At 51.1% G+C, this 12,752-nt stretch overlaps 2 protein-coding genes across 3 annotated transcripts in view; both read right to left on the bottom strand.

The window, feature by feature from the left end:
• Nucleotides 1-2,616: 2,616 nt before the first annotated feature.
• Nucleotides 2,617-12,752, bottom strand: part of LOC102263278 (40S ribosomal protein S26) — an 11,510-nt gene continuing 1,374 nt past the window's right edge. The window contains exons 2-3 of the mRNA XM_005861955.2: nucleotides 8,980-8,983; nucleotides 2,617-3,040 (exon numbers count right to left, since the gene is read on the bottom strand). Coding sequence (XP_005862017.1) covers nucleotides 2,635-3,036 — 402 coding nt within the window. The 5' untranslated portion in view covers nucleotides 3,037-3,040; nucleotides 8,980-8,983 and the 3' untranslated portion in view covers nucleotides 2,617-2,634. The remainder of the gene's footprint in view (nucleotides 3,041-8,979; nucleotides 8,984-12,752) is intronic.
• SSTR2 (somatostatin receptor 2) lies at nucleotides 6,744-12,752 on the bottom strand. Of its 2 annotated transcripts, none has more exons than XM_005861800.2 (2): nucleotides 12,730-12,752; nucleotides 6,744-8,828 (listed from the first exon to the last, which is right to left on the bottom strand). In XM_005861800.2, exon 2 carries the CDS (start codon nucleotides 8,735-8,737, stop codon nucleotides 7,628-7,630), a length of 1,110 nt encoding a protein of 369 aa, XP_005861862.1. In that variant the 5' UTR covers nucleotides 8,738-8,828; nucleotides 12,730-12,752; the 3' UTR covers nucleotides 6,744-7,627. The 2 variants fall into 2 exon arrangements, with proteins under 2 accessions (XP_005861862.1, XP_014391580.1); XM_014536094.1 differs by lacking the exon at nucleotides 12,730-12,752 and adding an exon at nucleotides 8,921-9,324.

Genomic DNA, 12,752 nt, shown 5'->3' on the forward strand with positions numbered 1-12,752 from the left:
GATCAGGCTGGCAGGCAGAAGCGGTTAGGGGCAATCAGGAAGGCAGGCAAGCGAGTGGTTGGGAGCCAGCAGTCCCGGATTGTGAGAGGGATGTCCGACTGCCCGTTTAGGCCCAATCCCAGTCGGACATCCCTCGAGGGGTCTCAGATTGGAGAGGGTGCAGGCTGGGGTAAGGGACAACCCCATCCCCCAGTGCATGAATTTCATGCACCGGGCCTCTAGTATATATATATAAAGGTATGGTAGTATGGCAGTTTGGGGACTCAAACTGGGGTGGCTCTCCAGGGGCCTGGGGGCAGAGGGCACATGGGATGGCCATGCCTGGTAGACGAGTGTCTGCATGCTGGAGGGCTGCCTTTCAAACGTGGAGACATATTCTGACATTCTTACTATTTTTTTCTGGGCCCATTGGAACTCTTCTCTCATTCTGAACATTGAGGGGCTAGGCTTCTCCTTACTTTTTAATAGAAATAGAAAACCCACACCAGCATGATGCCTGAAATTAGAAGGGTTTTTCACAGATTTTTTTTTTTTTTTTTTGCAGACACCACCTGCTCTCTTTTCTTTATGCAAAATGCAGTCTAGCATCTGGAAAAGGGCCCCACAGACCTTGGTTCCCAAACTCAGTGATTCCACAAATATTTGCAAAGTGAGTGAATGGTGTCATGCGTTCATGTCACACAATCACAGAGTCGCGGCTCAAAAGACGAGCCAGGAAGGGCCAAGGGGTCTTTGGCCAGCAGTTGCCTAACCGTTGGAATACTGACCACAGGAGGACAGTTCCCAGTCCCACCACAATCGTTGCAATGCCTGGTTTCCGATCAGGCGGCTGCGCTCACGGCGCCTCACTGTTCACGCTGCACCGTGAACCTGCTGAATCCTATCCCTGTGCCCCGACGATACCGGAGGGAGGCCTGTGTTCTCATAGTGTGAGGGTGGAATGAGGACGGGGCATCGCTAACACGGGGAAAGGCAGAGTGACCTAGGGACAGGAAAAGAGGAAATGGAACTCTCCTGAGCTGGAGAAATGGAAAGGGAGAAAGCAGAAAGGAAGAAAAAAAGAAAAGGAGAGGAATCAGACAGCAAGTGAACAGAGAGTGAAGAAAAAGGAGATTCGACCTGGTAAAGGGCAGGTGGTGTCCCTGAAGGAGTGGACAGAGGGGCTGGACAGAAGGTTGAATTCCACATTGCTGCCCGGTGGGATTCAGACATTTGGTGTTTGCTCTTGGCCGAGATGCCGATGGGATAGAGAGGCTGACCCAGTTGTCTTGACAGCTTATCTTTATGGCAGTGTTTATCAGCCTGTGTCCACTGGAGATGACATTTGCAGAAAAAGGTGGTGGCTATTTGACTTACCTGTTTGCAGATACCCTGAGCCTCTGCCTTCAACAAATAGCCAGGCAGGCGTCACAGCTGATGGAGGGGACCTGGGCGTCAGTCAACACCTTGACTGACAGAGGTGATCACGAAGCTCACACTCCAAACTTCATGTCCTTGACTGGCGTGTGACTGAGTCCTTAATATGTTAACCAGTCCTGTGCTGGATGCTCAGGAGGATACGAAAGACATTCGATTGAAAGCCAATGGTTCTGGCCCAGCCAGTGTAGCTCAGCGGTTGAGCATCAACCCAGGAACCAAAAGGCTGACAGTTCAGTTCCAGGTCAGGGCACATGCCCAGGTTGCGGGCTCAATCCCCTGTGGGGCGTGTGCAGGAGGCAACTGATGGATGATGTTTCTCTCTCATCAGTGTTTCTATCTCTCTAACCCTTCCCCTTTCTCTCTCTAAAATCAATAAAAACATTTTTTTTAAAAAGTGCTATGTAGCAAAGGTGTGGGTTCTTGGCAAGAGACACATGTATGATCCATCAGCCTCAGTTTACTCATCTGTAGAATGGGAATCACAACGGTACTTCCTTCATAGAGGTCCTGTGGGAATTGGAATGAGAGGATGCATGTATAAAGTGCTTCCAGCAGCTTGGGACACCCTGAGCACTCAAACAGTGTGCGAATTAATTCTCTTTTTGGATTTTAGCAGTCGAGTTTGTGGTTAAGACTCCATTTTAAGCAGTTGGACATTTCTGTTATGTTTTGATTTTGAGTGAAAGGAAAATGAGAAGATGATTTTAAAAAATAGCTGTTTTCTTTGACCTAATTTCAAAACTCTTGACATTTTTCTCTGACCGGTTTTGCTGTCAGCCAGACCTGGCAGGTCTCTGTGGCATTTTCAGAGCACCTGTTTCGTCGTTTGCTTTACAGTGACTTAGCTGTGCTATTTGATCAAGGTTACAAAAGCGGGAAGAAATCAGACAGGGCCGTTAAAAATCAGGCTGCGACCCTAGCCGGTTGGGCTCATGGTTGAGTGTTGACCTATGAACGAGAAGGTCACGGTTTGATTCCAGGTCAGGGCATGTGCGGGCTCAGTCCCCAGTAAGGGGTGTGCAGGAGGCAGCCGATCAATGACTCTCATCATTGATGTTTCTATTTCTCTCTCCCTGTCCCTTCTCTGAACTCAATACAAAAATATTTTTAATAAAGAGATAAATTTTAAAAAATCGGTTTGTGGACAAAATGGAACTCACCAGTGGTTGTCAGTTCTTAAGCTTATTATTATTATTATTGAAATACAATTTCCATTTATTTCCCCCCCCCCCCAGAGAACTTTTCTTCACTCTTTAAAGACTCAGCTCCTTCCATGGGCTTTGGTGGAGGTCGTGGGGCAGCACCCGCAGGTCTGAATCGGGGTGGGGGGGTTCGGTCCTTCCGGGCTTCACGAGAACGATTCCTGACTCCCTTTCTGTGAATGGCACAGCTCACACAGCAATGCAGCTTCACATACAGCTTGGGAAGCACATAGGCGTCGAAGACACTCGCTTCGGAGATGTCCCGAATGGCTGCAGCCTCCACTGTGTTTCGAATGACAAACTTCTTAACGGCCTTGTCCTTGGGCACGCACCCGGCGCAGTTGGTGCAACGAATAGGCTGCACATGGCCTCGGCATTTTTTGGCACGACCGTTATTCCTTCTTTTCTTGGTCATCTTGGAAATGAGGACCCGAGAGAGGAGCAAGCTTATTATTATTATTTTTGCTACCAAACCAGTGATTGCTAAGACATCTAGAAGACATTTCGTGGGGCTTAGATTTTAAAACAAATCGTAAAATTCTTAAGTTTCCAGGCCAGTGTTTTAGGAAACCTGGAAAGTGTGGGTTATGTCACCTCAGACTCTCCCATTTTCCCGAACACGAGGGGTCTTTTCACAGGTGAGTTTGAGTAGCGGGCCTAAGGAGCAGGCCTTAGTCTGAGTCCCTCCCATGGAGTGTAGGGTTTCATGTGAAGGTGGTTTATAAAACAGGACATTTGCAAAAGGAAAAAGTCACTGAAAAGAAATGTTTGCTTTTTGCTTCCAAGTATATACAGTCAATTAGAACAGCAAAGGTACAATGGCTGACAGAGAAGCAAACAGACTCAAAGTCAGTTGCAGCTTATTTGAAAGCAAAAGCAGTTTTAGCGATTGTTGCCTAAGCGCGGGACATGCAGGAATGCCGTGTTAACAAGTACCGTGAGAATAACAGGAACATCGAGTTATGTGCACACCTATTCCTGACATATTAAAGCCATCCATCACGTCACGTAATTGACACTGTTTTTGCAGCTGGGGCTGCTGACGGCTTTTACTGGATGTCCCAGGCTTCCTGGTGTCCACGGGGCATGGGAGGAGAAAGACGACTCCGCCAAGCCTTCAGAGGTGGGGGGCAGAGCGCCCGAAGGCGCCCATGCCATGACCCCCACCACCTTCAGAAAGGGGCAGGGGTGGGCGTGGGGGGCGGGTGAAATGCCATGGGAGAGAGAAGGGAGTTTTCAGTCTCCTTGGATAATGATTGATGTACTGTTTGTAAAAACCCGCTGCTATTTATCGGTGACTGACAGCCGGAAAGTGATGAGGAGGCTATGAAATCACGAGTGAGTGTTCTTTAGCAAAAAATGCACTGTGCACATTAAACTGTCTCTAAACAGGGTTCCAAAAGACACCTGTGCACACGCGCATCTGACCTTTCCAGCCGGGCCGGGTCTCAGGCCCCTGGACACTCACTGGAGCCTTTTCCCGGGGAAGAGGCTTCTGAACGGCTCTGGGAGTGACTTGTCCACTAGCACTTGGTTCACCAGGAGCAGGCGAGCTGGGCGGCTGCTGGGGCGCCTCTCTGTGTGGCTGGCGGCTGATTTCCTCCTGCAGCCCCGGGAGCCAGGCTTCCTGAGCGGCCTGTTCCAGCTGGGAGCCTCTCCCCGAGCCGCGCAGGGACCCGCAGGGGGGAGGGGCGGAGGGAGAGAGGGAGGCCTGGCTCTGGATCACCCCCGCAGGACCCTGGGCCTCTGCGGGCCGGCTGTGTCCTTCACCGTCGGTTCCCATCCAGACTTTACGAAAACCAAGTGTCCCTTTTCACTGTGGACTTCTCACAAAGAGAAGGCATTGTTTTAAATTGCAAATGTTAACTGTAGATATGAAAGATAGATCGAATCCAGCTAGCAAGGCTCAGTGGTTGAGCATCGACCTATGAACCAGGAGGTCACGGCTCCATTCCTGGTCGGGGCACATGCCCGGGTTTCGGGCTCCATCCCCGGTGTGGGGAGTGCAAGAGGCAGCCAATCAATGATGCTCTCTCATCATTGATGTTTCTCTCTCTCTCTCTCTCCCTCTCCCTCTCCCTTCTCTGAAATCAAACATGGGCTCTGTTGCCTCACACGTGTGCCTTGCATCTTGTGTGCATGTGTTTGAGGGCACCAGCTGCGGTGCAGATGAAGGATAACTTGAGAGATTTAGACATCCGGCCCGTTCTCCTGAATGGGATGCTGATTAACGTTAAAAAAGCAACCAAGCCTGTGTTATGTCCTACGAGAACCATTTGGGTTTCTTGTTAGAAAATCATACCCATGAGAAAAAATGCCAGCTCACTCAGTACTGACCATATGGCCTCACCTGGGGACAGGAACCCTCCCAGGTCCGGCCACCACCTGCCAGGCAGGGGGCATGGCCCAGGAGTGGTCCGCTGCTCCGAGGCGAGGCGGTACCTGGTGATGTCGCAGGGAGTCCTGTGGAGTTGAGCACGGGTCTTCCCCTTTTGAGACGGCAGTTTCCCCTCAGGCCCCCCCTACTGGCCACTTTGTAATCTCTTTGTTGTCAGGACCTGGGGCACCTGTGTCTCCTTCTGTTCCAGGGCTGACCCAGTCTTACTTGGGGGTCCATAGTGCGCCCCCTTTCTCTGTCCAGGGACTGTCACTGCAAAGAGACCTTCTCACTGCTTAGGCCACTGGAGGCCCCAGGCATCGAGTAACGGGAGTGGCCAGGGTGGGAAGCCATTGCAGATTTCTTCTAAGTGGGCCTGATGCTCACTCAACAGGCTTTTCTCGAAGGACAGGGCAACTCGATCTTTAAGCAGCCCAGCCCTTCCCGCCCCCGCCCTGGAACAGGCTTAGGACTGGGGATCCTGAGCTGAACTTGTCGCTGGCTTTCCTTCAGCAACGGTGTGGGATTTTACTGCATGAAATTTATGTAACGAGTTCCCCCTGTAGTCTCATCTCATAATGATCTCTTTTTATTTTTACACGGATTTATCTCTCATAAGTCTTAGTGAACATGTTTTTCCAGGCCACAGCGAGTACTTCTGGGAAGGAGGTGGTGTGAGTAATGTGGAAGCTGGAACGGAGGCGGCCCGTGAGCAGCTGTGGCCACAGAGGGGTTCTCTGTCACCCTCACAGCCAAGCAGCCCTGGCGGGGAGAGGACGGCTCCTTTTTACCTGGGGTGCCATCTGGGCGTGCGGCTCCACGAGGGAGGGGTTCATAGAAGCCCCGAGATGATGGAGTCGTGACAAACACCCAACTGTATGTTTCTTCACACCCTGGCAATTGGGACCAGCCCATGAAGTGGGCATTGTTTCATTTCTTGTCACTGGTACATGAGCCCAGCGACAATTTCAACCTCCCCTCCCCACCCCCCAAAAAAAGCCACTGATAGTGCGAAGTGCCTATGCAGTGCTTTGAGGACTAGCTGAGTCTGTGACAGTGAAGGCCAGATGCTTTTTGTGGGGGCGGTGGGTGAGGAGGGGGCATGGCCATACCTGTGAGGATGGGCTCCCTCCAGCCCTCGCACCTGCAATGCTGCCTGTTAGTTGACTGGCGCCTGGGTTCCTGTCTGGGAAACAGTGTCTTCAAGCCTTTCGCCGGCACTGAGATTTCCTGTGCCCAGCTTCGTATCGCGTTCCTAAAAAAACTCCTTGGAGGAGATGGTGAATTGCATTTCTATTTTCTTTTATTAGGAAGCCACATCCGGCATAAAAACAGCAACAAACAAACCCCACAATTTCTTGGTTTCTCATAAAGATGTGGTCTTGTTTCATTCTTATTCGTTTGTTTTCATGGTGGAGAGACTAAAATCGTTTCCCCATAAGAATTATAGTCTATTTGTTGCCTTTCATGTTAGTGATCCCCACCCCTCCTTTTCCTTGGCTCCCTAAGAAAAACATCAGCGCCAGCCAATGCGGCTCAGTGGTTGAGCATTGACCCAGGAACCAAGAGGCGCGGGTTCGATTCCCTGTCAGGGCACATGCCTGGATTGTAGCTTGATCACCAGAAGAGGGCGTGCAGGAGGCAGCGGATTGATGATGTTCCTCTCTTATCCATGTTTCTATCTCTCTATCCCTTTCCTTCCTCTCTCTCTAAAAAGCAATAAAAGCATATTTTTTTAAAAAAGGAAAAATGTAAACGATTTGACAAGAAAAAAATGCAATCTTATAACAAAGCAGGCCTTGTCTATAAATTCAGTGCCTGATGACCATAATCATTGAAGTCCTTTTGGGTCAATGAATAATTCTTTGATTATATCTAAGAGGAAGAAACATATGAATTTATGTTTTGGGTCCTCAGATACCATCTCCCTTTCCCTTCTTACTTGGATCTAATACATAGGAAATGAATGAAGCAATTGCCCACGGGCAGGGTAAGTTTTGTGAGGCTGGAAGCTTAAGGAGCCATTTAAGAACAAGAATACAAAAATATCTTCCTTTGTAACTTTTAATAAAAACATATGGTCATGTGAACACACCACCCAAGCCAGCGAGATCCCTGACGCTTAAACTTTATTGGCTTCATAGATAGTCCATGGCTGCGGGTTCCAGGTTGTAGTAAGTGTCCATCTGTACTGTACACGTGTGGATTTGCTACTCGCGTATATGAACACAGGAAATACAGGTCAAGATTGTACAGGAACCAGATGGGAATATACAGGTATAAATGTGAGAACACAAGATTACATTTTGGGTCTCAAACACACAAACACACAGATACAGTTTTCTATCTTTGTTGAGCTTCCACATTTCAAAGGCCTGCTCATATCTTTTCTAGACTTTGAATTGTCTGTTTGCATTGAAATGTTCCCTTTAAGAGGGAGTCAATCAATTTAATGCAAATCATTCATTCAGACAGGCTGACTCAAGCACTGTTCTCTGAATTGGACTCATGCTGAACAATTCCCTATTCTAGAAGCCAGGTGTGATGGGCGGCAGGAAGGAAGTGGGTGGGGGGAGGGAGCCCAGCGCCAGTGGGCAGAGCTTGGCCATACATTTATTTTTCGGGCGGTTCAGATACTGGTCTGGAGGTCTCCATTGAGGAGGGTTCTCTGGGTCTCCGTGGCCTCATTCAGTCGGGATTTGTCCTGCTTACTGTCACTCCGTTCCCCATCGTCTGTGCCGCTCACCTTGACCAAGCAGAGGACGTTCTGGAAGCTCTTCTTGAAGTTGTCAGACAGGAAGGCGTACAGGATGGGATTGGCACAGCTGTTGGCATAGGTGAGGATCACAACGAAGTCAAACATGCCTTTGAGGGCCGGCGTGGGATTGATGGCCACGGAGACGGAGGAGACATTGAATATGTAGAAAGGGAGCCAGCAGAAAATGAAGACGGCCACCACGATGGACACCATCCGGGTGACCTTCTTCTCCGACTTTTTCCTCTTGGAGGAGCCCACGCGGATTCCCGAGGACTTCACCTTGATGATGATGAACAGGTAGCAAAGACAAATGATGGTGAGGGGCACCAGGAACCCCAGGATGAAGGCGTAGATAATGAACCCTGTGTACCACGCCCCAGATTCACCTGGCCAGTTAATGGTGCAGCTGCTCTTTCCCCACTGGTTGCTCCGAAGCCCCGCATAGATCATGATGGGCAAGATGACCAGCAAAGAGAGTCCCCAGACGGCCACATTGATCATCTTGGCCGTCCGGGGTCTCCTCCACTTGGCCGACTTGATGGGGTGGACGACAGCCAGGTACCGGTCGATGCTCATGACCGTCAAGCAGAAGATGCTGGTGAACTGATTGATGCCATCCACAGTCATGACCACCCGGCAGATGGCCTTGCCAAAGGGCCAGTGGACCAGAGCCACCTGCATGGCCAGGAAGGGCAGACCCAGCATGAAGAGCTCATCCGCGATGGCCAGGTTGAGGATGTAAATGTTGGTGATGGTCTTCATCTTGGCATAGCGGAGGATGACGTAAATGACCAGCGTGTTGCCACACAAGCCAACGATGCAGACCACGAAATAGATGAACGTGAGGACTGCATTGCTGGTCAGGTCATAGTATGGCTCTGTCTGGTTCGAGCTGTTGGCTGCCGCCACTGAGCCGTTGAGGTCGAATTGAGAGGAAAGCAGTGGTTGGCTGCCGTTGAGTAGGTCATAGGCCATATCCATGGCTGCCTTGCAGTCTTCGGCTCGTCCCAACCAGCCAGAGATCTTGTTCTCACCTTAATGGGTCCTGGAGGCAAAGGGTCCACTGTGACATCTGCAGGGGAAAAAGGAAGATTGGCTCATCAGTCAGAGGCCACATAAACTCTCACCAGCTTCCCAAGTTCTGGGTTACCCTCGCAGACACACCCTTCAGCTGAACGGCGCATTATCTTTCCACATCAACGTAGAGCTACCAGCGCAGTCTCATCGGTGTGCAGAATGTTTGAGTTTTTCCAATAGTGACGAAGAGTTCGGGTTAAGCCATCATAGTTTATCTTGTCATCTTTGGTGACGCACATGTGGGGGATGACTGTGGCTGCAAAAAAATGTACTTTGATCCCTAAGAAAAGTCCAAAGTGGGAGAAGGCAGAGAGGTCAGACACTGGCGTTCTTGGCCTTTTCCTACGAGGAAATCTACGTGGACCTGCCGACTTATTTGGAGTTTTTCCATTCTGAAAACCCAGTGTGGAAAAATCCCAGACTTTGGAGGTGAAACAAAGCAGGGTTCCACCACGGAGCCCATGTGACCCCTGCCCTGTACTTAACTGCTCGAACTCTCATTTGTTAAAATGGGGGTGCCATGAAGGTTAAATGATGAAATGTATGTGAAAACGCCTAGCATTGTGCTGGGCTTATAATCAGAGCTCTATAACTGTTATCTTTCCCCCCATTTTCCCTCTACCATCTCATTTATCTCTAATGTATTGAAATCTGCCTCCATCATGAACCAATGTATAGTCTTAAGTGTTAAATATCTGGCTTGCTTTTATTTTAAAAATGTATGCTTTAGTTTATTTTTGTTTCTCCAATACCCTGTACTTGAGCTCCATATGCCTAGGAGAACTCTTTCCTAAAGTCCCTCCATGGAATGTTCCAGAATGCTTGTCTTCTCTTACCCCAGAGAATTTGCCAAAAAACAGGAGCCAGGTTCATTCTCAGACTTGAAGAGAAGGTTCCAAACACTGATGTAGCTCGTTCACACCCTCTTGATCTTCCCAACCACCCTTGGAGGTGGGGCTATTTGTTCCATTCTACAGATGAGGAAACTGAGACTTCGAGAGTTTAAGTGACTTGCTCCCATAATCGGTTGGGGTTGGGATTTGAACACAGGATACCCACATCTTCTGCACTTTTACTCCTCTTTTCCCTCTCCAAGCTGAGAAAATGTAACCATTGGCTTGGCCTAAGGTATAAAACAATAGCTCATCACATAATTAAAGGATCTACCCGCAGTCATTCAAAAACCATCACCGGGGGCTTCTTTATTCTGGACACCAGGATTGAACAAGACATGGCTGGTGCCTCTAGGAGGTGATAATTTAGGAGGGGAGACGGGGAAAGAAGCCAACTCATACAGGGTGAGACCTGAATTGAGACAGGAACAGAGGACTGAAGAATGCCTTCTGCTCCTGGGGGCTTCCAAGGGGCCTTCGTAAGGGGAATGCTTGATGTGGGTCTTGAGTATCTGAAGAGGGAGGGGAGGTGGTAAAAGGATGGTATTGTTTAGCACTAAGGGGAATAGTTCACTTGGTGGACACATTTCCACTGAGCAGGGCAATTTCCTGCCTGAGTGAAGACTGAAGATTTCTTTGCCCTGCTGGCGTGACTCAGTGGCTGAGCGTCGACCTACGAACCAGGAGGTTACTGAGCCATTCCCGGTCAGGGCACATGCCTGGGTTGTGGGACGTGCAGGAGGCAGCTGATCAGTGATTCTGTCTCATCATTGATGTTTCTATCTCTCCTCTCCCTTCCTCGGTGAAATAAAAAAATATAGACTTAAGAAAAAGCTGACTCGTTTATGCTTGGAGAGACTCCTGATGAGTCAAAGGGGACTTAGCCAGCCACAAGTAGTTGGGGGCCCTTGTCCACTTCTGCCTCTGACTCGCTGTACAATCCAGGTCCCTTGCTTCTCTGTTCTGTGCTGATTTCGCTACCACACAGCTCTCTATACACTGTGATCTGGGCTTCGCGGCTGACCGTTCTGCAAAGTACTTGGGGGGACCACCTTGGATTTAGTGTCTTCATTGGGTCAAAAGCATCAGTTGGCAGCTATTAAAAACAGAAGCGGTGAAGAACCCATTTTTCTATCCCTAGATAAACGTGGGTTATCTCCACTGTCATTTCTACTTGTCAGGTATTTTAATTCTACAGGCCCAGACACCTGTGTACGCGGCCGGCATTGGAGCGTAATTAATCACTAGCATTTCCAGGGTCCCGTCTGTGTCCCGTGCCAGGTCACACTCCGATGTCTGGGTCACACTGAAGACCTCTGGGTTGCAGACTGCCTGGTGCTTTGGGACAGGGGTGCTGATGGTGCAGACATGCGCGGGAGGGGGTGCTGCTCTCCAGCCCTGGCTGCCTTTTTGGGTGGAGTCTCACTCAGTATGGGGGAAGTTTTTTGTTTTTGTTTTTTCTGAAATAGGCTGAGAAGTAGCCTTTCTCCGCCTGTGAGAGAGAGCAATGGGCAGGGTTCAGAGCTTGGAGAGGTGGCAGAGATGGTGAGCTGGGGAGCCAGCCCGGAGGGGGGGGGCTCCTTCAAAGAAGACATGAGTTTAAATCACAGTGACTCTCACTTCATCGACAGTAAAGTCACTGCCTGCGGCCTCCGAGTGACGTCTGCGTCACTGAAGGTGGAGTCCAGGGCCAGGCAGGCCGTGCCGGGCATTGTGCTTCACTGAAATGCACAGGAAGTTTGATTTTGTGCTTTTGGATGTCTCCAGCCTGAGTCGTGAGGCACTGGAAATGGCTGGCTGTTGCTTTCCTCTGACACGAGTCCTGGCTCTGCTGGGGAGGAGGTTAGATTGGTCTCGGGCCTCTCCTCCCCTTCCCAGGGGGGCTGTGGTTACCAGCCTAGGAACTGGCCAGTGGGATGGAGACCAGCGTGCGTGTGTGTGTGTGTGTGTGTGTGTGTGTGTGTGTGACCCCCAATTCTACTGTGCTTCAGTTTTTCCTTTCTCACCAATATCGTTTCTTCATTCAGCCCCACCCCTGTCCCTCGGGCCTGTTAAACCCAGTGGATCCCCGTTCGGCTGGGGCCTGAGCCTCACAGGAGGAGAGACTATCACCAAGTGCCAAGTGCGTGCTGCCCTGCCCCGCTAGGGCGCCCAGGAAGAGCAGGCGGCGCTGGCCGAAGGGCTGAGGGAGAGGCGCGTCTAGGGACAGCCCGGTTGGTTCCGGCGCTCGGAAAATCATCCGCCTGGCCATCCCTTCCTCTCCCCTCCCCGCGCTGACCCTCAGACCCACGGGTTTCCTAAAGGACCCCCTGCTGTTTCCAGGGGGACAAGGAGGGAGGGAGGGGGGAGACCGAAGATGGTCATGCTAGAGCCCCCAGGGTCTGTCTGCGAAGAGGCGGCAGAGAAGGCTGCCCTGTCGGCCTGAGCGCCAGGGAAGGGGCCCACGACCATCAGGGACACGTCGGCCAGGCCAGGAGAGGAGCCACAGAGAGAAGCCCCTCTTTGCTCTGCCAGCTGTCCTCACAGGCTCGGATCTCCGGTGCACGCCCACAGGAGCCCCGGCAGTGCCCCCACCCCCGCCGCTAGCTTGCCCTCCTCCCTTCCGACCCTTTTAAAGGCGGCCGGTAGGGAAGTTGTCCCCGTCGCACCCACCACCTGGACGCTGGGCTGGGGGACGGAGCCTGGACAAGGGCGCACGCCACACTCACGGCATGCGCTGTGCAGCCACGTCGGTCCCAGCACTCACGGTCCACAGTCCCGCACTCAGGCCGGGGACACTCGTGGTCTCATTCCCACCCAAACCGCCCCCAAGTGGCACCAGGACCGGGAGCTACGCGCTGGGACCCGCACTCCAGCCCATCCAGGTGCGCACTACCGTGCAGCGCAGATGCGCCCTGCTGCCCCAGTGCTAGCCTCTCTCTCTCTCTCTCTCTCTCTCTCTCTCTCTCTCACACACACACACACACACACACACACACACACACACACAGGAAAACACCTCACCTTTGCTTTCCCGCTGCAATCCT

The sequence above is a fragment of the Myotis brandtii genome, unplaced genomic scaffold (genome assembly GCF_000412655.1).
Source record: "Myotis brandtii unplaced genomic scaffold, ASM41265v1 scaffold157, whole genome shotgun sequence".
In the NCBI taxonomy this organism is placed as follows: Eukaryota; Metazoa; Chordata; class Mammalia; order Chiroptera; family Vespertilionidae; genus Myotis; species Myotis brandtii.

Excerpts from the sequence above, each read along its gene's own strand:
- SSTR2 (XM_005861800.2), bottom strand. The coding sequence starts at position 8,737 with ATGGATATGGCCTATGACCTACTCAACGGCAGCCAACCACTGCTTTCC.